The 23,869-nt window shown below is 44.6% G+C and overlaps 1 protein-coding gene across 4 annotated transcripts in view; it reads right to left on the reverse strand.

The window, feature by feature from the left end:
- The window catches only part of ENOX1 (ecto-NOX disulfide-thiol exchanger 1), a 549,740-nt gene that overhangs the window by 153,933 nt on the left and 371,938 nt on the right, over positions 1–23,869 (reverse strand). For all 4 annotated transcript variants that reach the window (XM_010854604.1, XM_010854606.1, XM_010854605.1 and 1 more), the window contains one exon: positions 16,804–17,016. In XM_010854604.1, coding sequence (XP_010852906.1) covers positions 16,804–17,016 — 213 coding nt within the window. The remainder of the gene's footprint in view (positions 1–16,803; positions 17,017–23,869) is intronic.

Genomic DNA, 23,869 nt, shown 5'->3' on the forward strand with positions numbered 1-23,869 from the left:
GCTTGCCAGGCTCCTCTGTCCATGGAATTCTGCAGGCAAGAATACTGGAATGAACTGCCATTCCCTTCTCCAGGGGATGTTCCCAACCCACGGATCAAACCCAGCTCTCCTGCACTGCAAGCAGATTTTGACTGAGCCACTAGGAAAGGCTGATACCTGGAGAAATTGATGAAGTCCTCATAGGCAGTAGGCCTGCTTACATAGAGCACCTCAAACAAATCTTCCAGGCAGAATGTTTGTTCTTAAAACTTACCTAGGTTCCTGATAGAACCTTAAACTCTGTGGGTTTCAGAGGAAATTTAATTTCCCTTTAAGGGCTAACATTTTCCCAAATTCTCTGCGAATGGCTTTGAGAGATTTTCAAAGGCATATAACAAGTGAAAGAGGGGAGTTTCCCCACCCTGGCTCATCAGTGTTGTTATTAAATACTAAAAGCCGGGGTGGGATGGATGAGCCTTGGCCTTGGATTGAAGAATTAGAACAGAGAAAGGAGTAAGTGATCCAGGGCTTCTGGGATGCCCAGAGGAGCGAGACAAAGCCAGAGGGAGGAGCAGTTAGTGTCGAACACAGCATGGGCAGCTGCTAGAGTGGCTCCCAGAGATTCCTGTGCCCTTACTCTGGTTCTGGGTCCTCAGCTCAGGAGCCAGTCTGGCGGGAAGCCCAGGAAACGGAATTAACTCGGCCAAACCCATACATTAAGGAGGCATGGGCTGGAATTTCAAGTCGAGGAGGAAAAACGGCCTTCTGGGTTCTGTCTTGAGACGAGTCAAACGAATCAGGCTGTGTAACCCTGTGAGATCCATGACAGCCTTGTTAAAAAGTAAAAGTGATAGTCGCTCAGTTGTGTCCCACACTTCGTGACCCCATGGACTGTAGTCCACCAGGCTCTTCTGGCCATGGAATTCTCCAGGCAAGAACACTGGAGTGGGTTGCCATTCCCTTTTCCAGGGGATCTTCCCCACCCAGGAATCAAACTCGGGTCTTCTGCAGTGTGGGTACGTGCTAGGCCACTTCAGTCATGTCTGACTCTCTGTGACCCTCTGGACCATAGCCTGCCAGGCTCCTCTGTCCATGGGATTTGCCAGGCAAGAACACTGGAGTGGGTTGCCATTTCCTTCTCCAGGGGATCTGCCCGACCCAGGGATCAAACTCACGTCTCTTACGTCTCTTGCTCTATAGGCAGATTCTTTACCATCTGAGCCACCTGCAGCCCAAACATCACCAGCAGGTGCCACTGTTCTGAACTTCCTGTCTGGATGAGGTAAAAAATCCGATTTTGGGGGGGAATGGGATGGGGCTAGGAAGAAACACATACTGATCAAATTGTAAAAAAAAAAAAAAAGGAAAAAGAAAAGGATCCTTTTAGCAAATTTTAAGCAAGCAAGAAATGGTGACACTGTTCAAATAAATGCTAGGATATTGGACAGTGACTTTTTAAGCTGTGTATAAATCCCACTACATTTCAGAGAACTGTAGATGCCTTTATTTAATGCATCTATTCAAAGATTCAGGGAAGTAACATAACAAAAATCCATGAGACTATTATAATTTTAATGGTTCCTTACAATATATAGAACTCATTAGGCTTTTTAAGATCCAATAAATCACCCTGTCTAGATTATCCCTTTGGACTAAATGAAAGTAATATATGTATATACGAAAAAAGGAATAAATTGAAAAGTCAAAGTCTATCTCCCCATCCTGACTACTTCCCACTCAGTGTCTCTTTTTATTTCTTTACTTATATTTTTTAACTGGAGGATAATTGCTGTACAACGTTGTGTTAGTTTCTGCTGTATGACAAAGTGAATCAGTTATGAGTATACATAAACAGCCTCCTGCTTGAACCTCCCTCCATCTGAATCAATTATGTGTATACATATACAGCCTCCTGCTTGAACCTCCCTCCATCTGAATCAATTATGTGTATACATATACAGCCTCCTGCTTGTATATGCATGGAACCTCCCTCCATCCCTCTCCTCTAGGTCATCACAGAACATGTGGCTGAGCTCTGTGTTGTTCAGTACGTTCTGTGTCTCTCTTTAAACTACTGTTAAGAGCCTATCCCTCCAGAGAAAATGTTATACACAGAGTACACACTTGTATTTTTCTATGCGCAACCTTTTTAAACTTACATAGAAGTGCTATTATATACACTGTGCTATATCTGAGCTTTCCTGGTGGCTCAGATGGTAAAGAATCTGCCTGCAATGCAGGAGACCTGCATTCGATCCCTGGATTGGGAAGATCCCCTGGAGAAGGGAATGGCAATCCACCGCAGTATTTTTGCCTGGAGAATTCCACAGGGTCGTATTTGGAAATCTAGCCTTATGTGCATAATTAACAAGGCCACAGTGGACACCCTCAGACCTAACTTCTGGCACATTCTTACGTAAATACCTTTTTTTTTAAATTTTATTTTTAAACTTTACAAATTGTATTAGTTTTGCCAAATATCAAAATGAATCTGCCACAGGTATACTTATAAGAGATTCTTAGCAGTGGGAAAAAGATAAAGAACATCTGAATTTTTAAGTGCTATCACCAAGTTTCATTACAATTTTCTGCCCACTAAGTGTTTTTCAGATTCTTTTCCTATCCCATGTCAACAGCTGGTAATCAAGTGTTTAAATTCTGCCATTCCTGATCAATGAGAAAAGGCTTGAAGGACATGATGACCAATGCTCTGAATCTGAGCTATCTACGTTTGCAGTTTCCATTATGAATCATAGAAAGATGCCTACAGATTTGTCAAAACGGCCCCTTTGTCAGTGGTCGGCTTGTCTATCATTCATCAGGAAGGGGAGAGATACAGTTTCCGGGTGTCCCTTCTTCTTTGTGACCTTCAAAATGGTGACCCTGCCTTCCTCTGGGTCACCATCAACTCCATGAGTGGTGCTAGGAAAATCAGACAACAGTTGTTGGCTATTTCTACTTACTTAGACTTAACTGAGCAGACACTACACTTGATTTTAAACAGTGGTTTTCAAAATGTGGATCTTGGACCAGTACCATAAGCATCACTTGAAAACTTATTAAAATGCAAGGAGCCCCTACACTTACTGATTAGAAACTCTAGGGGTGGGGTCCAGCAACTTATTCTTCTGAAAACACTTTCCCAGTTTCATTGAGATGTAATTGACATTATGTAAATTTAAGGTGTACAACATAATGATTTCCTATAGGTAGATATTGTGAAATGATTACCCCAAGGTTACTTAACATCCATCATCTCACCTGGGTATCATATTTTTTTCTTGTGATGAAAAATATTTAAGATTTACTGTCTTAGAAACTTTAAAGTATGCAATACAGTATTGTTAACTATTGTTGCCATGCTGTACATTCCATCCCTAGGAATTATTTATAACTAGAAGTTTGTGCCTTTTGACTGCCTTCATCACTTTCCTGCACCTCCACCTTCTGTCTCTGGCAACCACCAGTCTAGCAAACGCTCTTTTCTAAGGTCTCCAGATCATACTCACACATAATAAAAGTTTGAGAATCTCTGATTTAAAAATATTATCTCATTTAAATTTCCCAACAACTCTCCATATATTGAACACTATGGTTTTTCTAGTAGTCATTATGGATGTGAGAGTTGGACCATAGAGAAGGCTGAGCACAAAAGAATTGATGCTTTCAAACTGTGGTGTTGGAGAAGACTCTTGAGAGTCCCTTGGACAGCAAGGAGACCAAACCAGTCAATCCTAAAGGAAATCAAGCCTGAATATCCACTGGAAGTACTGATGCTGAAGCTGAAGCTCCAAAACTTTGGCCACCTGATGTGAGGAGCCGACTCACTGGAAAAGACTCTGATGCTGGTAAAGACTGAGGGCAGGAAGAGAAGGGGGCAACAGAGGATGAGGTGGTTGGATGGCATCATCGACTCAATGGACCTGAGTCTGAGCAGACTCTGGGAGACAGTGAAGTACAGAAAAGCCTGGTGTGCTGCAGTCCATTGGGTTGCAAAGAGTTGCATATGACTGAGCGAGGAACAACCATAACTCTCTGAGGCAAGAGTTATCGTTATGCCTGTTTCACTGACAAAGAAACTGAGATTCACAGAGAGGTGTCGTTACCAGTCACATACTTGACAAGTGGTAAAATTGGAAATGGAAACAGCATCTGGGCAACTTCACATCATGCATTTATAACCATTTGTAGGTGGATCTCTACTATAAGCCCAAGTCTTATGAACACTGGGGAGTGCCAGACCTTTTACAAGGCACTGAAGACAAAAAACGCCAAAGATACTGCTACAGCCCCAAGGAACCCCAGTATGAAAACTGCTGGAACGGAGGTGGCAGAAGACGTCAAAGGAGGCGGGAACGACTTTAACAACAGCTGGAGAAAAGCTGTAAGTAAGTAGAATTTTCTAACACAAAGAAGCCAAATATTTGTGTTTATGCACAATAAAGGACAGAAACATATGAACCTAATAGAAACAGAAGATATTAAGAAGAGGCGGCAAGAATACACAGAAGAACTGTACAAAAAAGAGCTTCATGACCCAGATAACCACGATAGTGTGATCACTCACCTAGAGCCAGACATCGGAGAAGGCAATGGCACCCCACTCCAGTACTCTTGCCTGGAAAATCCCATGGACAGAGGAGCCTGGTGGGCTGCAGTCCATGGGGCCGCTAAGAGTTGGACACGACTGAGCGACTTCACTTTCACTTTTCACTTTCATGCATTGGAGAAGGAAATGGCAACCCACTCCAGTGTTCTTGCCTGGAGAATCCCAGGGATGGGGGAGCCTGGTGGGCTGCTGTCTATGGGGTCGCACAGAGTCGGACACGACTGAAGCGACTTAGCAGCAGCAGCAGCAGCAGAGCCAAACATCCTGGAGTCCAATGTCAAACAGGCCTTTAGGAAGCATCACTACGAGAACAAAGCTACTGGAGGTCATGGAATTTCAGCTGATCTGGATTCCAGCTATTTCCAATCCTAAAAGATGATGCTGTGAAAGTGGTGCACTCAATGTGCCAGCAAATTTTGAAAACTCAGCAGTGGCCACAGGATGGGAAAAGGTCAGTTTTCATTCCAATCTCAAAGAAAGTCAATGCCAAAGAATGCTCAAACTACCGCACAACTGCACTCATCTCACACGCTAGCAAAGTAATGCTCAAAATTCTCCAAGCCAGGCTTCAATAGTATGTGAACCGAAAACATCCAGATGTTCAAGCTGGATTTAGAAAAGGCAGAGGAACCAGAGATCAAATTGCCAACATCCACTGGATCACAGAAAAAGCAAGAGAATCCCAGGAAAACATCTACTTCTGCTTCATTTACTATGCTAAAGCCTTTAACCGTGTGGATCACAACATAATACGGAAGATTCTTAAAGGGATGGGAATATCAGACCACCTGACCTGCCTGATAGGAAACCTGTACTCAGGTCAAGAAACAACAGTTAGAAGCGGACATGGAACGATAGACTGGTTCCAAATTGGGAAAGGAGTATGTCAAGGCTGTATACTGTCACCCTGCTTTTTTAACTTCTATGCAAGTACATCATGAGAAACGCTGGGCTGGATGAAGCACAAGTTTGGAATCAAGATTTCTGGGAGAAACATCAATAACCTCAGATATGCAGATGACACCACCCTTGTGGCAGAAAGTGAAGAACTAAAGAGCCTCCTGATGAAAGTGAAGGAGGAGAGTGACAAAGCTGGCTTGAAAATCAACATCCAAACAACAAAGATCATGGCATTCGGTCCCATCATTTCATGGCAAATAGATGGAGAAACAATGGAAATAGTGACAGACTTTATTTTCTTGGGCTCCAAAATCACTGTGGACGGTGACTTCAGCCATGAAATTAAAAGATGCCTGCTCCTTGGAAGAAAAGCTCGGACAAACCTAGACAGCATATTAAAAAGCAGATACATTACTTTGCCCACAAAGATCTATCCAGTCCAAGCTATGGTTTTTCCAGTAGTCATGTATGGATGTGAGAAGGACTGATGATGAAGCTGAAGCTCCAATACTTCAGCGACCTATTGTGAAGAACTAAGTCATTAGTTCTTTCTAAGTCATCAGAAAAGCCTCTGATGCTGGGAAAGATTGAAGGCAGGAGGAGAAGGGGACGACAGAGGATGACATGGCTGGATGGCACCACCGACTCAATGGACGTGAGTTTGAGCAAACTCCAAAGTTGGTGACAGACAGGGAGGCCTGGTGTGCTGTGGTCCATGGGGTGGCAAAGAGTCGGACATGACTGAGCGACCGAACAACGATGATGGGACAAGAAACTGCATTGAGCCCTCTCCAATCTGAAAGACACCAAGGAAGAGTCTGAGAGTCTGGAAAGCGGGCCCCTGCTCGCCTGTCTGCCAGACTGCAACTGATCCCTCTTGCGGTGCATCCTCAGCACGTGCTTTCATCTGTTAAGAAAATCTGTCCTGCTTCTGTTTGTCACTGTTGTTGAACAAATGCCTCGGCCGGGAAAGCTCAAGGCAGGGCTGGGTGAGAGCTTTTAGGGGTCTAGGAGTGGCGGAGGGCTTCGGGGTACCCTGGGAGGGTGGGAGGGGCAGCGAGGCTGCGTGGCTGAGGCTGCGGCTCCACCTCTCAGCAGCCACGCAGCCTGCAGAAACCTACCCCAGTTTGAATCCCTTGGTCAAGAGAGGTGGACCAGTCAGCCCCGTGCATCCTTCCTATCCCTGTCGTCCCACAACATAGACACCCACAAACTTCTTGTGAAGGGACAAATGGCTTCTCAGCTCACATGCCGACCTGTTGAGCGGGGCAGGCCCACCTGAGCCTCCTGGCTCCTCCAACAGAGCTCTCCCGCCGTCTGTGGCTGCGCTCTCACCAGCCGCATGGGACGGTGTCCTTTCTTTGAGCACACATACTAACCTGTACTCCCTTCTCAGTTGCACAGAGAGTTACGGACGCGTCGGCCTTCAAGGAACTTTCCTGGCCCTTCACTTTCCCTCAGATCTAATGTGAAGGTCCTGTGGCTTTAAAGGGTCTTTGGTAAAAGATATTTCTTTTAAACGTGTGATTCTTTCCAAAGTAGCTCAGAGGCTGTTTCCTCACAGGAGCCCCCTGCCCCCGTTTCTCCTCCTCTTCCCCTCCCCCTTGCCCTGGGAAGTGGTTTCTTTCCCAGACCCTGAAACTGGGCTCGGATCAACAGGGGAAAGGCTTTCATCCTTAGCGCCCGAGAGTTAGATCTAATATTTCCTGAAGTTCTGTGTTTGACGCAACATTTGTATGTTAATTCTTAAAATATAGCCCTCTAAAATTCTTCATTGTTCCAGAGTGTGACACGTAACTTCTCTCTCATCTTTTGCTATCCTTACATTTTAAAAGAAAGGCCAATATCATAGTGTATTACTTAACCAACCATATATATAGGTACAGGTATGCCTCCTCGGGTGGTGCAGTGAAGAATCCGCCTGCCAATGCAGGAGACACAGGAGACCTGGGTTCTATCCCTGGGTCAAGGAAGAACCCCTGGAGAAGGAAAATGGCAACCCACTCCGCTATTCTTGCCTGGAGAATCCTGTGGACAGAGGAGCCTGGCGGGCTACATGGGGGTCACAAAGTTGGACGTGACCGAGCATGCATAGAAGGACAGACAGACAGACGGAGGCGATACCAAAAAGGCTCAACTCAGTTCTGCCAAATTTATAGAAACTTCTGCTATCTGCTTTGCTGTCCTATGGAACAGAAAACTGTGCTCATCATTGACTGGGAAGTTATTACAAAAGATATTGTCTCTGGATATTTTTTCCCCTAGAGCCAAGAGGTTTTTTTTTTTTTAATGAAACTTTCATTTGCAGCACTGACAACACTAGAAAATATAGCCATCTGTGTAATTTAGAGGAAAAGCAGAAAACCTGGCGAGTGGCTAAGGCAGTCATGGGGAACTTCCTTCCCAAGGATGTACAACAGCGATGACGACCACAGACATGGGAAAACATTTTAACACTTCATAAAACTCTTTTTTTCCCGACAGCAGGGACATGGGAGCCAAATTTCCCTTGGTGGAAATTTTAAAAAATACTAATAATAAACTGAAAAGTTTGGCTCAGAAGTTCCTAAGGAGGAAATGATTTCAGAGAAAGCCTTTTAGGCGGGAGAAATGTGAACAAGGATGCCAATCTGCCTGAAAGGGGGGGGGTTGGGGTTTAGAGGGAGATCAGACACCCCTCACATTTCACTCCAGCCCTCTGCACGCTACCTGGCACTTAATAGGGACCCTGTAAATATCGTGGATGGGTATCATCATTCATTCAGACACCAGAGGCTTTTACGATTTCAGTCAAGAAAACAGATGAGGACGTGCCAGAGGAGATGCAAGGTGCAGCCTCTCTGATATGAATTTTGGCCGATCAGTAGTCACACATGATCTCAGGGGGCAAACGTGGCTTAAAGCTCACAGTGCCACCTGGAGCTGTAACCCGCAGTGGGGCAGAGTGGGGACAGGCATGGGTGGGGGGCACCCGCCGATCCTCTGTTCTGTGATCAGCTCAGGAGCCACTGACATCCTGGCTGGGTCCTGGCAGGTGCTAGCCGTGTGCAGACATTCAGGGATATTCAGGGGCTGAAGCTGTTGATACAGTACATGCACGCGTGTGTGGTCAGTTGTGCCCGACTTTGTGATGCCGTGGACTGTAGACCGCCAGCCCCCGCTGTCCACAGGGATTCCCAGGCAGGAATACTGGAGTGGGTTGCCATTTCCTACTCCAGGCAATCTTCCTGGCCCAGGGATCGAACCCCTCCTCCCCCGTCCACTGCACTGGCAGGAGGATTCTTTAGCACTGAGTCACCTGGGAAGCCGGCTGATAGGATAAGGACAGGGGGTACTTCCAGAGTGGGAAGATACAATCCTACGGGATCGTCTGGTCGAACACTTTCCCCATAGAGATGATGAAACAAGACTCAAGGAGCTTCAGGATCTTTCCTAAAGTGACCTGCCTAACTTATGATCAAGCTGGGACTAAAATCAGGATCTCCTGGTGCCTGGTTGAAAGTCTTTCCACTGTTTTTGAGATCTAAGACGAGGTTGATGCCATTCCCTATCATAAAGGTACAAAGCAAATTTGCATGATGGTTCTAACCTTTCCAATCGGCAGGTTACAACAATATTAATAACAGTGCTACAATACTACTTCTACAAAATTCTCAACTACGGTACACTCTGTGTATTTCACTCTTAAGGGGAAGGGTATATTAGAGCAAAGTCAGATGAGATCATGGCTTACCTCAAAATCCAACACTGAGAATGAGTTTTAGGTTAACAGGTTCCATTGCAATTTCCAATCTTCAGTTTCGTCTACCATATCTGATCAACAACCAACACTTGTACTGAGGTGCTTACAAGTATCACGTCTGAAAGTGGTACATCGAGGTGAGAAGAGAGAATAGCAGATGGACTCTGTCTTTGGTTAGCCTAAAATCGTGCTAGAGGAACAAGCCAAACCCCCAAAACCTGATGCTTAGAAAATCATCAAATGCTCAAGCGGACAGTATTAACAAGCGCCACAGAAGGGAGGAGAGAGGGTGGTGGTTATGTGTAGAAAAGACAGGAAAAGTTCCCCGAGGAGGTGCGATAGGAGCTTTGGTTCTTATCGGACAAGAGACAGGGAGGAGGTCCAAGCGTGGAGGTGAGAGAGAGGGTTGTGCTAGAGGCAAAGACTTCCTTTTCTAACCATGTTGTAGCATTTCTATTCGGTGTGATGCCAGCACACTTCTTTACCCCCACCTGCAAACTATAAATTCATATTTATAACATCCTCCTCTGATCATTTTCAGCTTTCATGAACACACATCACACAAAGAAAGTGAACTGTCTGAGAAGCTGAGTCTTGGTTTCTAAGCTACCCACAGACTGCTAAACGGTGGGGGCCCAAGAGGTCTGGTCTCAGAACCTCAGTTTTCTCTTCTCTAAAATGAGAAGGTTTGGGCCCACAAGTGTCTGAAGTCCCCCCTCCAGGTCTGACACTCAACAATTTCTACTTTTCTGTTCTGCTCGTTAATATTTATGGCATGTACTCTTTTTTTAAAAAACCTTACTTTGTATTAGGGTAGAGCCAGTTAGGGGCTTCCCAGATAGCTCAGTTAGTAAAGAATCCACCTGCAATGCAGGAGACCCCGGTTTGATTACTGAGTCGGAAAGATCCCCTAGAGAAGGGATAGGCTACCCACTCCGGTATTCTTGGGCTTCCCTGGTGGCTCATATGGTAAAGATTCCACCTGCCATGTGGGAAACCTGTGTTCGACTTCTGGGTTGGGAAGATCCCCTGAAGGAGGGCATGGCAGCCCACTCCAGTATTCTTGCCTAGAAAACCCCATGGACAGAGGAGCCTGGGGGGCTACGGTCCAAGGGGCCGCCAAGAGTCAGACACAACTGAGCAACTGAGCACGTGCACAGAGCCAATTAGCAATGCTGTGCCAGTTTCAGCTGAAAGGTGAGGGGACTCAGCCACATATACACATGTATCCATTCTCCCCCAAACTCCTCTCCCACTCAGGCTGCCACATAACATGGAGCAGAGTTCTCCTGCATGACGGGCAGCTTTTTTACCGCTGAGTCACCAGGGAAGCCCTCCGTGATGGCACATATTCTTAGTATCACTAGGCCCTTCTCCATCACCATCTGCTTCCTGTTTGCCTTTTCCACACCTTCCTCCCTTCCCCGTCTCCTCTCTCACCGAGGAGTGTGCTGGGAAAGTCCCAGAGTGGCATGATCACGGAGTGTTTAAATTTTCATCAGACGTGTGTGCGTGTTGTAACAAGGCATGCCCAATTGATCATCTTGGCATGCATATTAATAATTGAGAGCCATAGAACATGCTTCCTCAACTTTATAAACAGTTTCTCTCTGAGCTTTGAAATGACAAGCTTTGCTCATAACTGAAAAACTGAACTCAGGCAGGCCTATGGGGAGTTTCCTTGGAGGTATTAATGTTTAAAAAGCGAAGAAGATCAAAACCTGAAAGTCTCTCACTTGGGAAACCAGGAGGAGTTTCTGCTCAATGGGCAGGTTAAGAGATGACATAAAGATGAAAAAAGGATGATGTGAGAATAAAATGGCATAAGGATGAGATGATTCACCTGCACTGAATTGTCTTTTTCCCTTTCTTTATATCTAGTAAATGAGAATCTATCCAGCTGGCCTTGAAAGAAAGGGAAAGACCCAGGGGCCCCAGCAGGATAAAGGAGGCTCTCACCTAAACATCTTGGAAAACTGCACATTCATGGTCAGAGGTGGAAAATGATCCAAAATATGAGTGGATGCTGTACTCCCCAAACTCTTGGTTGGGTTTAGCTGCTGCCCTTTGACATGCTACACCAGGGCCCACATGGAAACAATGCCCATTGGATTATAATTACATAGCCCACCCTGGGGTGAAGGCTGGAGACAGGAAGAAAGTCAGAACTTAAATAAATGTTGGCGGAACTGAATACCAACAAAGCTAGAAGGTAACTGCTGGCCTCTGATGCAGACCTTGAAATAAATCACAACTTTATATTATTATTCATGGCTCTTGATTTTGTTTCCCCTTTGAGCAAATGCTATTTGTTCAAATATGAAAACAAGGACAAATGTGATCCGCAAAGCAAGGAGATACATGCATTCAACCCAGCTTAATGGACTAACATTTCATGCAATTTCCCTTTCCCCGTTCAACAAAATCTATATAGGCATTCACACTTTAACTGCACTTGGACCTTTGGAATATACCTGAATTTTCCTGGAAGTTGTTAGATGGACACCGCCTTCAATGCCAGGCCAACCCCACTTACTGTAACAAGTTAGTTCAACAATAGACCTGCTCCCAAACTACCTATGAACAACTCCCTGAGACTTGGCTTTCTAATAGAAAGGCTCCCATGGGACGCTAGAACAATTGTGGGGATCTTTTAAGTGGGAGGAAGACACTGCCAAGTAACCAGCAGATTTCCAGCCACTTTGCAGAGTCAAAGCTGAGATGTCATTCCTGAATCTTAGTGCTTTACAATCTTAATCTAATTCTAAAGGAGAAAGCCAAATGTGACTCTCGCAGTGTCTGCCAGGAATATTAAAGCCGACAAATGGGGGGTTTGACTGGTTCTGCTTTTGGAAAATTTGACAAGTATGAAGACTGCTGTGGACTTCAGCAGCTATTACTTTAGAGGCAGCTCTATGGATACCAAACTCAGCCTGAAGCCAGCTGGGGAAGCAGAAAATGTGGTGGAGACCGAGAAACATTAACTCCACCAGACCTGAAACAAGATCTGTTTCAAAATTCAAAGGCGGATGAAATGTACACATACCTACCACGTTAGCCAGGTTACCACTAACATTTTCATGACGAATTTCATGTTAGAATCTGGATCCCTTTTGCATCTGGGGAATTGTCATCTTTGTAACAGCACACAGAAATGAACGGAAAATTCTGGTTGTTCAGTGAGCTGTGCAATGCCTGTTCTATCTCAGAGGTCTAACTCCAGCTGAGGCTCACATTGAAAGGATCTGCATATTTTCAAGTCACCCTCAAGGGTCCTGGCTATTGATGATTCACTCGAAGGCCTCTCAGGGCTTCCGGCTGAGGCGTGTAGCCCTTGGACAGCCCTGGAGGCCGTCAAGTTCACCTGGGCTTTTCACCGTCTCTGTTGGCTGTCGAAATACTTCCAGGATCAAAATACAGGGTTATGGAGGAATCTCTTAAATAGTAACAGGGAGATGGGGAATGCACAGGCTGTCAGACGGTGACAAGTGGGAGATGTCAATGTGAACTTTGGTGTTTATTTTGCTACCTCAACTCTCCTTATATCCTCTGGCCTGCAACCAAGTCTGGTAAAATATAACGATCTCCAACAAAAGCACAGCCGGTGAGCTCTCTATTCAGTCTGTTTGATTATACATGCAAGGTGAAAACTCTACAGACAGGACTAACACTGATGAAAAACTCTTCTGAGAGGTTCCTAGAAACGTCTTAGCTCACTGTTTCAGGCTTACTTCCTGTCTTCCTTGCAATGCACTCATTCATTCACTCACTCCCTCACCCATGGAATATTTATTTCTTGCATATTTCCACATCCCAGGCGCCTGATACACATCGGTGACTAAGAGACACATACATTTTCCTTTGTGACACTTATAATAATCATAACCAGACAATTTATCAAATTATACCCATTTAGATGGGCTTCCCAGGTGGTGCTAGGGGTAAAGAACCCAACTGCCAACACAGGAGACATGAGATGCAGGTTTCATCTCTGGGTCGGGAATATCCCCCTGGAGGACGGCATGGCAACCCACTCCAGTATTCTTGCCTGGTGAATCCCATGGACAGAGGAGCCCGGTAGGCTACAGTCCACAGGGTCACAAAGAGTCAGACACGACTGAAGTGACTTAGCATGCACCCATTTGGATAAGTGCTCTGAGGGACTGATGAAATATGAATGGTGAGCCTGCTAGGAGAGGGGAGATCAGGAAGGCCTCTCTGATAGGATGGTCTTACAGCCAGGACTGAAAGGATGAGAAGGATTCAAGATTGCAGACTGCAAGGACGAGAACATCAGACAGAGGGAATGGATGTGTAGAGGCTCAGAGATGGGAGGGAGCTTTGATGGGCTCAGCAGGAAAAAGGCCAATGGAGATGACGCGTCGTGAGTCGAGCGAAAGCTGAAGCAGAAGAGGCAAGCACAGTGAGCTTGGGAAGATGAATGTTATTTTAAGTGCAATGGGAATCTACTCAAGGGATTTCAGTGGAGAAGATGTGCTCTGAATTATGTCAGATGATGTGTGAAAAATAGATTGAGCTGGAGTAAGGTGGAAAGGGAAGAATCACACATGGCAGAAACTGCAAAATGTCTGCCTGCAGCCATTCTCCCCTCCTTCCTTACCTGAACTCCAGATTTATTCTGGAGGGAAATGGGTCCAGTCAAAAGAGTCTATTTCCCATTTTCCTTGTATAAATAGCTTGGCATGGCCGCATGTAATACTTCTGCACAAGACATACATAGAAGCCTGTTGGGGACTTTTTGGCAAGTTTTGCTTTTCTGTTTTAAAGGTACAGCCCTTTCCTCTTTCTTTCCTCCTCTCCTTTTTCTTCTGTGATTCCAGCTAGTAAAAAAAGAAGTGATGGCAGGAGAAACAGCAGACCTCTTAGACAACTATCTAAGAAAGCTAATAACATCACAGAAACCTCAGGCCTGGCGCTTTTCAACTACCAAACCAGTGCCAACACTCTGGGTTTCACTGTATGGAGAACGAAAACTCTCCATTTGTTAAGATCAAGTTTGGTGGGGGGTTTCTATTACTCCCAGACACCATCATCGTTCAGGCAGCCTGCTCTTGAAAGGCTATAGTGAAAATGAAGAAAAGTGGGCCAATTTGAATGCTGAAACAATGGGATTTCCTGATAGCCTAGATGGACTTTGGTGGTGGGAGATGGTGGGTGTGAAAAGTACTCAACAGGATCTGAGTCGGAGAATTAGTAAAATGGGAAGGAAAAACCCAGAGAGGGGCAGGTTTGAAGATTAAAAGCAAGAACTGAACTTTTGATATTGTACAGGTGAGGTGCCTAAGCGGTGTCTATGACAGTAATCTCCATTTCTATGATTTCCATGAGACGGGATCTTCCTCCAAAATCTCTGGCCTTGTTCTGGCCCTTCATTCTCTCCTTTGCAGGGAGGGAGAAAGTAAATCCGCTTGCCTGGACAGAATACAGTGAACCCTTGACTAACACGGGTTTGAGCTGTGTGGGTCCACTCACATTTACTGTACTACAATATGGCATCATCCATGCTTGGATATGGAACCCCAGACCGGGAGGGCCGGCTGCAAAGCTACACTTGGATTTTTCATCACATGTACGTCACTCGAGGGTCACCTGTACTCATTCCCATCAGCTTCTCCACATGTGATGTGGCGCATACAGATACAGGCTCTGCAGGAAGAAGCCTGTGGTCCTCGGCACTGCCTGTGGCTGGAAGCTCAACCCCCAGGGCAGCATCAGGGAGCCCACCACGGCTGCAGATCTCAGTCCCGTGATCCGGTTCAGCCTTGATCAGGAGTAACAAGCTGGTGTTGGTATCCCCACATGCTACACCTGTCTGTCTGTCTCTCAGTGGTTTCACACCTCGGCCCACTTCTACCTGTGTAAGGTTGGACATGTCCTGTTCGCTCAGCCACATGATTGCGTGCTTGTTTTTAACAGGGGCTTCTTGGAAAAGATACTGCCAGAAAAAACGAAAGCCCTCCCCTATTCTAACGCCTTCCTATATTCCTTGTGAGAGTTAAGGATTGAATCTTCCCTGCCCAGTGGGACGATAAACTGCATAGGAATGAGGATTTATTTAAAACTGATGCTAGTATGCAAAGGGTAATCGGTGATCATTCTATTGTTCAGACAGCTGGCTTCTTGCCTCAACTTTGCAGAGGTTGTATTATTAGAATTGGTGTGGCCTTTCCCGGTCTCTGCTACCAACCCACCCTACCCCTCCTCCACCCACTAAATCCATTCTCTATTTCTCTCCTTTACAGGTGGTCTGGGTGTTAGTGTATTTATCCTAGCTCTAGTAACCCAAACTTCAGAACTGCTGGGCATACACAGCCAGGTAAAAGGTCATTGCTCACCACTAGGGAATCTAGGGAAGGCAGTCTGACGGTGACGTCTATGAGATATACCAGTTCTATTGTTCCTGTAAAGACAGGTGTCCTAGGTTGGTGTCATGCTGGATATCTGGTCACTTATCAGAGTTTATGTTTGGGAGTTATTTGACACTGCAGCAAAAATGGTCTTTTGACAACAAAGTCAAATAAAACACATTTACAGCGAGGCTTCTGGTTTTTCCTTCCCTTTTCTCTTTCCATCCTATCAGGCACATTATTGCTGGAGTTTATACTGATGAAAGAGGTGATGGGTATTTTGGCATAGTGTATCATTGAAAATAATACTTATCCTCAGAATGAGTATGTAAATTGCATGTGTCACCGTCCTGTGTGGGACCTTGCACCTGGTGTGGAATGGAGCGTGGCATTGTCACAGTGCCATTCAGTGGCTTTTACCAGGCGAGGGCACATCAGCAGCTGTGATGCATGCGGCCACAGACACAGAGAGCACGCCCATAAAAATAAAAAAAAAAATCTGTCCTTTTTTTGAATAGAGCCCTGGGTAATTACCCTAACCATTGTTCTATGAGAAAGCCCTGTTTACACCATTTCATCAGTTTAGGATCTAGATGGGAACGATCACCGGCATTAAGCAGTGAAGGCAATTTGCTTTTTCAATGAAGAAAGGACCAAAAAAAAAAAAAAATAATAATAATAGCACTGAAAGATCTCTGCTCCTGAGTTGCCCGTGTTCACAGCCAAGGCTCACCCCACATGAAAAGGATCCTGAGGAGGAGTCTGTCTGACCTTCCTCCTAAACAGAGCCCAAGGATAATGAGGACAGTGTGTTCTGGGGCTGCTTGTACTCTCAGTGCAGGGAGGACGTGGGCTCTGTGTACCCAGCCTATGGGGGACGGTGGCTGCCCTGAGGGGTGGTGTGGACTGCGGAGGGTCCAGCAGGCATGGGAGCATCTGTCCACCCCGCCCTGAGGCCCGGACGGGGTGTTCTGTGGAAAAGCTACAGAAACGTTGCTCACCTTGAGAAGTAAGCTCTCAGGGCGGGGTCCGTGTTCCTCCAAGATGCCACAGAACATGAAACTGGTTATGAGGTTTGGCCATTCGGTATGAAGTAAGATGGGAAACTATGGGACTACTTACCCCCAAATGGGAAAAAAAAAATGAGTACACAAGAAAAGGCAACATCACGACAAAAAGAGATGGCCCCCAGAAATCTTACTTACATTGAGTGAGGATGCCGGTTAAGGCGTTTTTGAAGTTCTCCTTGGCCTCCTCCATCTCCTGCTCGTGGGTGGCCTTCTCGTTCATCAGCCGGCGCACGTGGCTGTTGGCTGACTGCACCATGGAGTAGAAGTGGTTTGCGGACCGCCGGTTCACCTCCCCTCGCTCGATCCAGGACAGCAGCACCGTGATGGCCTCTGAAAACTTGCTGTCGTCTGCAAATGGAAGACCACCAAGTTCAAATCATGCCAAGGCAAGGTCTTGGTTTTCACTTCAGGTCCTCTCCAAAGGCACAGCACAGTCCATCCTGTGTATATGTGAGTGTGTGTTAGTTGCTGAATCGTGTCCGACTCTTTGAGACCCCATGGACTGTAGCCCGCCAGGCTCCTCTGTCCATGGAATTCTCCAGGCCAGAATACCGGAGTGGGTAGCCATTCCCTTCTCCAGGAGATCTTCCCAACCCAGGGATCTAAGCCAGGTCTCCCGCATTGCAGGCAGATTCTTCACCCTCTGAGCCACTAATGGCCACAACTTGACCTTGTGAGCTTTCCTGCAACTAATGGTTCCATCATCACTTCGCTTCTCTTTCCTCATCTGACTGCACGGCACTACAAAGCCACCCAAGAAACAAAGAGTGGCTTACCCTCAGATTACCAACTTGGTGAGCCCAGTTTCAGAAGATCTGTTCTGGGGATCCTTTGAAATATGACACAACTGCATTCTCCACCAAACCCAGATTTCTCTTTCTCAAGACTGGCTCAAAAAACTGTTACCTGTTTGGCCTCCAGTTCATTTCCTTATTCTTTTATTGGTAACAGCATACAGCAATATCAGTTTTCTGACTTAGAATCTACTGAGTTATGGGCAGGATGTGGATGACGGGTGAAATTACTTTTAAAAGTAGTCATGATGTAAGATATTGTTCCCAAGCTGGTAGTAGCAATAGGTCAATTCTTGTTCTGCTGCAGTTCAAAACCAATTTCACTTTAGGTTTACTATAACATATTTGATTATGGTGAAAACTAGACCATTTCCATGCTTTCAACAAAAGAGGACCTCTTCCTGGGTGGCATGGGGGTCAGTGTGTGTGTTGGGGAAGGCTGCTAGAAATCCATTTGTGTTTGATTTAGGAGTATGGGGCTTGGGGTAGGGGCCAGGAGGTTCCACCTGTAAGTAAGTGATAAAGTTCATTTCAAAAGAAAGCAAATAGACTTGCCTGTTTGCAAACAGTTACTGGAGCAGATCTCTGTTGTACGGCTTAGACATGGGAAAAAAGCAAGTTTGGAGGTGATTAATTGGAACCGGAAGTTGTATGTCAGTTATTACAACATAAATCAATCCTACTGCTGCAAGCGCTGGGCTTGTTTTCTAAACTTGAGAAGTCTTTCATTTTTGTATTTTTCTAGCCTCTAAAAACATAATTTATGAAAAATATCCTAGAAGCGAACACATTATAAATTAATTATACTCCAATAAGAATTATTGTAAAAATAAAGAAAACAAAAATATCCTGCATTTTCCAAGGAAACGGAGTCAGGGTCCTAAATATCAGGAGGAAAATTAAGACTAAAAGATTCAGATACTTACTCATTTATTTGACAAATACAGAGCGGCTACTATGTTCCTTCCATTAGAGGAACACCAGAGACATCCTTATACGCTGTGTATGTGTGTGCGTTATTGTTTATATATTATATATTGGTCATATATACATACACACAAATCCATATTCACACACACACATACATACATACATATACGCACACACACTCCAGATGAACAGATAGAGGGTGATTCATATTTAGTAAAGGGATCTTATTTTATTTTACTACCCAGATATTTTCTAATCAGGCACTGTTAGTGTTTTACACCCCATACGAAGCGTGCATTTGCAGAGTGCTTTCTGAGTTTTGCAGACCGCTACAGAAAAACCCTTCATCCCTTTTCTCCCAGGCATCCCCTCCCAGACCGGGGCACGACTTCACGGCTGCGGCTGCTGCCTGCCCCAGAAGTACGTGCACTGTACGCAGGCAGGCTAGCCGGCCCCGTGCCCGTGGAGCGGGTTCTGCCCTCTCCAGGCTGGAAATCGCGCTGCTGATGGGCCACCATCTCTAGTCCTCTCCCGCCCAGGTGGTGCCCGTCTGGGCTTGGGGATCAAAGCTTTATTCCTGAGCAAACCTGCCCCCGGGGCCCTCACGCTTTGATCTGAGGAGATAACTGGCCTGAGGAAGGCCCACGGGGCAGCCTGCACAGGAAGGACTCAAGTTTCCTTGCCAATTTCAACCTGCCGCTGAGCGAGTGTGTGCACGTGTTCAGCGTCACGGCTGGCCCACGCAGTTCTGTTAACTCTGGGATTTCAGTCTGAGTTCAACCCTCAGTGAACTCCAGCTGCACCAGTTTCTTATCTCATTTCATGGATCGGAGCGGGCTAGTACAGAGTCCATCATACAACTTAACACCGTGTTCAGCCCGAGGAGAGGCCCATAATTTAGCATGATGCTTGTGGGAGCCCCACTGCAACACTTACAGTCAGAATAAACTCTGCCTCCCTTCCACTCTCTGCCTCTCTCCCTGCCTATGTATGTTAAGAGAATGGGCCTCTGAAAAGACAGCAGAAATCTACCTGATGCCTTTAAGAAATCTTTTCTACCTGCCCCCCGGCTTCTTAAAAGATAACAACAGAAAAGGGAACTATTGACTTCATGGACCATTCTCCCCCTTTGCTGTGACTTTTTCATCTCTGTGTAACACAAAGAAAAATCCTAAACGAGAGAGAGACAGAGAGAGAGCAAGAGAGAGAGAGAACGAGAGAGAGAGCGAGCGAGCACGCACAAACAATGGGGCCCCATCTTCCTTTCACCCATGAATGGGCACGGTTTTTCTTCTCTTGCTTGTGGTTACACAGATCATAAATACCCTTAGTGTCAGGAAGAACACACTTAAATTTTAAAAACAGATGTTTGCTTAAATGATCTAAAAGCCAATTTTTATTGCTTTTCACTCTTAGACCTAAAGTGTAAGTTCGCCAGTAGATTATAGTTAATACATAGTTTTCAGAGAGAGAGCAATTTTAGGATTAAGCAATTAAAAATACACAACGAAAAAGCAATGAAAAAGTAAGTAGGCAAGAGACTTGCTACTATCATAACAAGCAATAGTAGGCAGATTCCATTCTCAATATATGTGAATAAAATAAAATACATATTATATATTAGATATATCATATACATATGTACATATGGCTTAGTATATAGTTTTGAAAACTTCCAGTTTCATCATTTCTGAACTTTCTGTAGCAGGCTCATGGATGACTGATGCACTACATTTAAATTAACCATGAAAACATTAGTTAACATGTGATTGGTTAAGTCTAGTCAATATTTGTTGCCATGCAAGAAGTGAATTTATATTAATTAAGGCTAAGCCGGCAGCTCCTTCTGAATGGCTACATGAGTGTGTTGGGAGTGGTCATTTTCAATATCCGAATGAAAATTCAATTCTGCCTTCAGGGGAAAGATCACTAAGAAAACAGGAAACAATATAAACTAATTTAAACAGGCCATAGATTGCAGCACTATTACAGCTATTTATGTGGAAAGAAATTAATACAGCTCATAAAAATCACATCCAAGATGCAATTAGAAAAATTCCAAACACTTTTTGTGAACATGCTTGGACTTAACTCTGAACATTAGTGCCCTTTAGAAAACAGAATGGGCAAACACATCTTCTTCATACTAAGAACCGGGAAAGTTTGCATATTATGGAGCGACTATGGACCATCTGGTCTTCCCTAGTGGATAAGACCGTAAAGAATCTGCCTGCAATGCACAAGACCTGGGTTCAATCCTTGGGTCAGGAAGATCCCCTGGATAAGGGAATGGCAACCCACTCCAAGTGTTCTGGCCTGGAGAATTCCATGACAGAGGAGCCTGACGGGCTACTTACTGCCCATGGGGTTGCAAAGAGTCGGACACAACTGAGCGACTTTCACTTTCACATGGGCCATTTATTTGCTTACTAAAAATTCTCCAATGTTGACTAATCAGGGACTTTGCAATGTCACACCTGGATTACTGCAATCATTTGTTCCATGGCCTCCCTTGATTGGCATTTCCCCTTTCAATCCATTCGCTGTTCCTTTGTCATGCTCCTCTTTGTTAACACAGTTTTGACCAGAGATATATTAATATCTCTTTTGTTACCTGAACAGTATGGACTGGAGACTTTTCAATACGTTTTCAGAGAGTGATCCTGTGAACATCACCGGGTGAAGTTGTGAGAGCTTAAAACTGATCAAGGGTTCACTGTACAAATTATGATTGTCATTATCTTTCACATTTTGCTCCACTAGGTTTCTGTTTCAGCCTTGTGTATATTATAAATGCAAAATTTTCAAAAATGACGCATTGCGAAACTTTGAATGAAAAAAAAAGAATTTTTCAGTGAATCTTATGCAGATACCTTGATTGTCCACGTGACATATGTACTAGTGTTTCAGAAGATGCCAGTTCTTCAGAATATAGTTCTGATTCAGACAATGTGAACATTAGAACAACAAAAAGACAAAAAACCTTAGTGATTGATTCTGACACAAAAAGTGAAAATGAAAGTCACGGTGCTGAACTTCCTTTGCTTCTACAGTAGAGTGGATTGAAGACAACATTTCATGAAAATTAGAAGACTTTACACGGGTGTGCCAGGTGTAACTATTGCATATAATAACCCGCCAAGTGTTAATAAAATAACAGAATTATTTTTTTGGCCGGTCAAAATAAAAATAGCCAGCCTCAGATATTAGTTTCTGCAAAAAAAAAAAAAAAACCCCAGTTAATAATGAGTTAAGCACCCCGCCCTTGCCTCCCTAATTCTGCATGTGCTATGTACTCATCCTAGGGTCCCTGGAGATCCTGGTCGACCCAGCTAACTGGTCTGCTTCCCTCAAGAGTCAGCCTAAGTGCCTTTCATAAAGGAAGCTTTCCTCTAACCCTAACATGAATCAAGGATCCCTTTGCTAATGTTCCTATAATTCCTTACATATCCTGTTATTAAAATATTAGTCATTCTGTACAATAATTGTTGGTTCATGTACCAACTGGCCTTCTAAAGCTCTGAGGGGTTAGGATGAGAAGAAAATTTCCAAGACATATTTCAACCTTCTGTTCACTCTGAGTTTTTCCCTTTGTACTTTATTTCATTACACTCTGTGTCTAATAGATTTGCAGTGCATTAGTACTGGAAAGTTACAGCAAGTCCAATGGTCAAGAGTTGATAATAAACATTTTAATTTCATGTTGAAGAGTATTTTCACGTTGTCCACCAGAGATAAATGTTCTCATGGCACTTAGGCTGGCTGGTCCTTTTATCCTTCAGGCCTCTGAGGTTATTTCCATTAGCAATGAAAGTTAAGAGTGATCTCAGAAAATTACACAGAAGTCTTCCACAGTAAGCTAACCAGCTTATCCAATGACTTAAAAATCTTTTGAACTTTTTTTTTTTTTTTTTTTAATTCTGGAAAAGTAATAACCTTTACATTTAACCTTGTATTTAGCTTTTTAATTCTGGGAAGGGAATGATTTAGCTTTGTGAGGACTAAAGAATATTATAATGATGGTCACACTTCAATATCGCTACCTGAATCCATACCCAGTTCATTTTATTTCTAGTTACTTCAGAATTTGTCAACCTCTCTCCCTATCCCCCTTTCTCATGTTTATTCAGCATGAGGCACGCAGTAGGCATTTTAAAAATTGCATTTGGGATACATGCATGCATTCTAAGTTGCTTCAGTTGTGTCTGACTCTTTGTGACCCTATGGACTGTAGCCCACCAGGCTCCTCTGTCCATGGGATTCTCCAGACAAGAATACTGGGTGGGTTGCCATGTCCTTCTCAAGGGGGATCTTTCAGAGCCAGGGATCAGCTGTTTTCTACACTGGTAGGTGGGTTCCTTACCACTAGCGCCACCTGGGAAGCTCACATATGGGATACATCTCTCCTATTCCAAGACCATAAGCATGAGTCTCATTCTGGGGCGTGCTGAAAGTACAGTCTCACCCTTACTCAGGCCTCCTGACTCAGAATCTGCATCCTCATCCAAGTGTTTCCTATGCACATTGAAACTGGAGAAGACCTGGAAGACATCACTCAATAAAAACCAGGGAAACTGGTTAGGAGCTTACCTAACTTAAAAAGATCATGAAAACCAGAAATGGAAAGGGGCATCTGAGAGAGTGGAGAATACTGAAAGACCTTCACGTGACTCCCGTGAGATTTATGAATCTCTGTCTGCAAACCCTCCACTCCCACTTAAAGAACAGCGGCTTAAACATCAGTCATCCTTATGCCAGAAAAAGAATGTGAAAAATAAGTCAAAGTCTTGGAAATGGGCACTGAGAGGGCAGCAGATTTTTTCGATGGAATGCCAGACTGGAGGACCCTCTGGGATTTTCTGATTTTACCAGGGTGTGAATCTCCAACTGTCATTGACTAGGCTATTTTACCATACTTTAGGGACAGAACGTAAATTGTGAAAACTAATAATGTAAATAATTCTTCTCTGTAATAATGTAAATGAATTTTTGTCCAAAAGAGAAGTCTTTACAAAGCAAACTCTCTTTTGAAGCAGTTTTAACATCTTGTTCTCTCATTAATTAATGCCTTAAATAAAATCACTGACACATGTTCATTTCATATTTGTAAGACAGTCATGATTCCATTGTCACAGCATCCTCGAGCAACCACTGATTGTAAGCTCCTCGGAGGCAGGGCCCATGCCATGGTCGTATCTGAAACCCCAGGCAGGGCACAGAGCCCAGGGCCCAACAGGTGGGCACTCGGTGACCTTTAATGAAATGGATGTGCAGACAATGAAGGGGAAAAGGAATCAAACTGGTAAGGAGTTTCTTCTCCCTCTTTGTGGGCAGAGGAGATCTGGCCCTGAACTTCAGAAGGCAAGGGCGGGATGACTTGAGAGAAGAGCCCTGAAATATGTACATTACCATATGTAAAACAGATGACCAGTGCAAGTTTGATGCATGAAGCAGGGCATCCAAAGCTGGGGCTCTGG

Source organism: Bison bison, unplaced genomic scaffold (genome assembly GCF_000754665.1).
Source record: "Bison bison bison isolate TAMUID 2011002044 unplaced genomic scaffold, Bison_UMD1.0 scf7180017864345, whole genome shotgun sequence".
Lineage (NCBI taxonomy): Eukaryota > Metazoa > Chordata > Mammalia > Artiodactyla > Bovidae > Bison > Bison bison.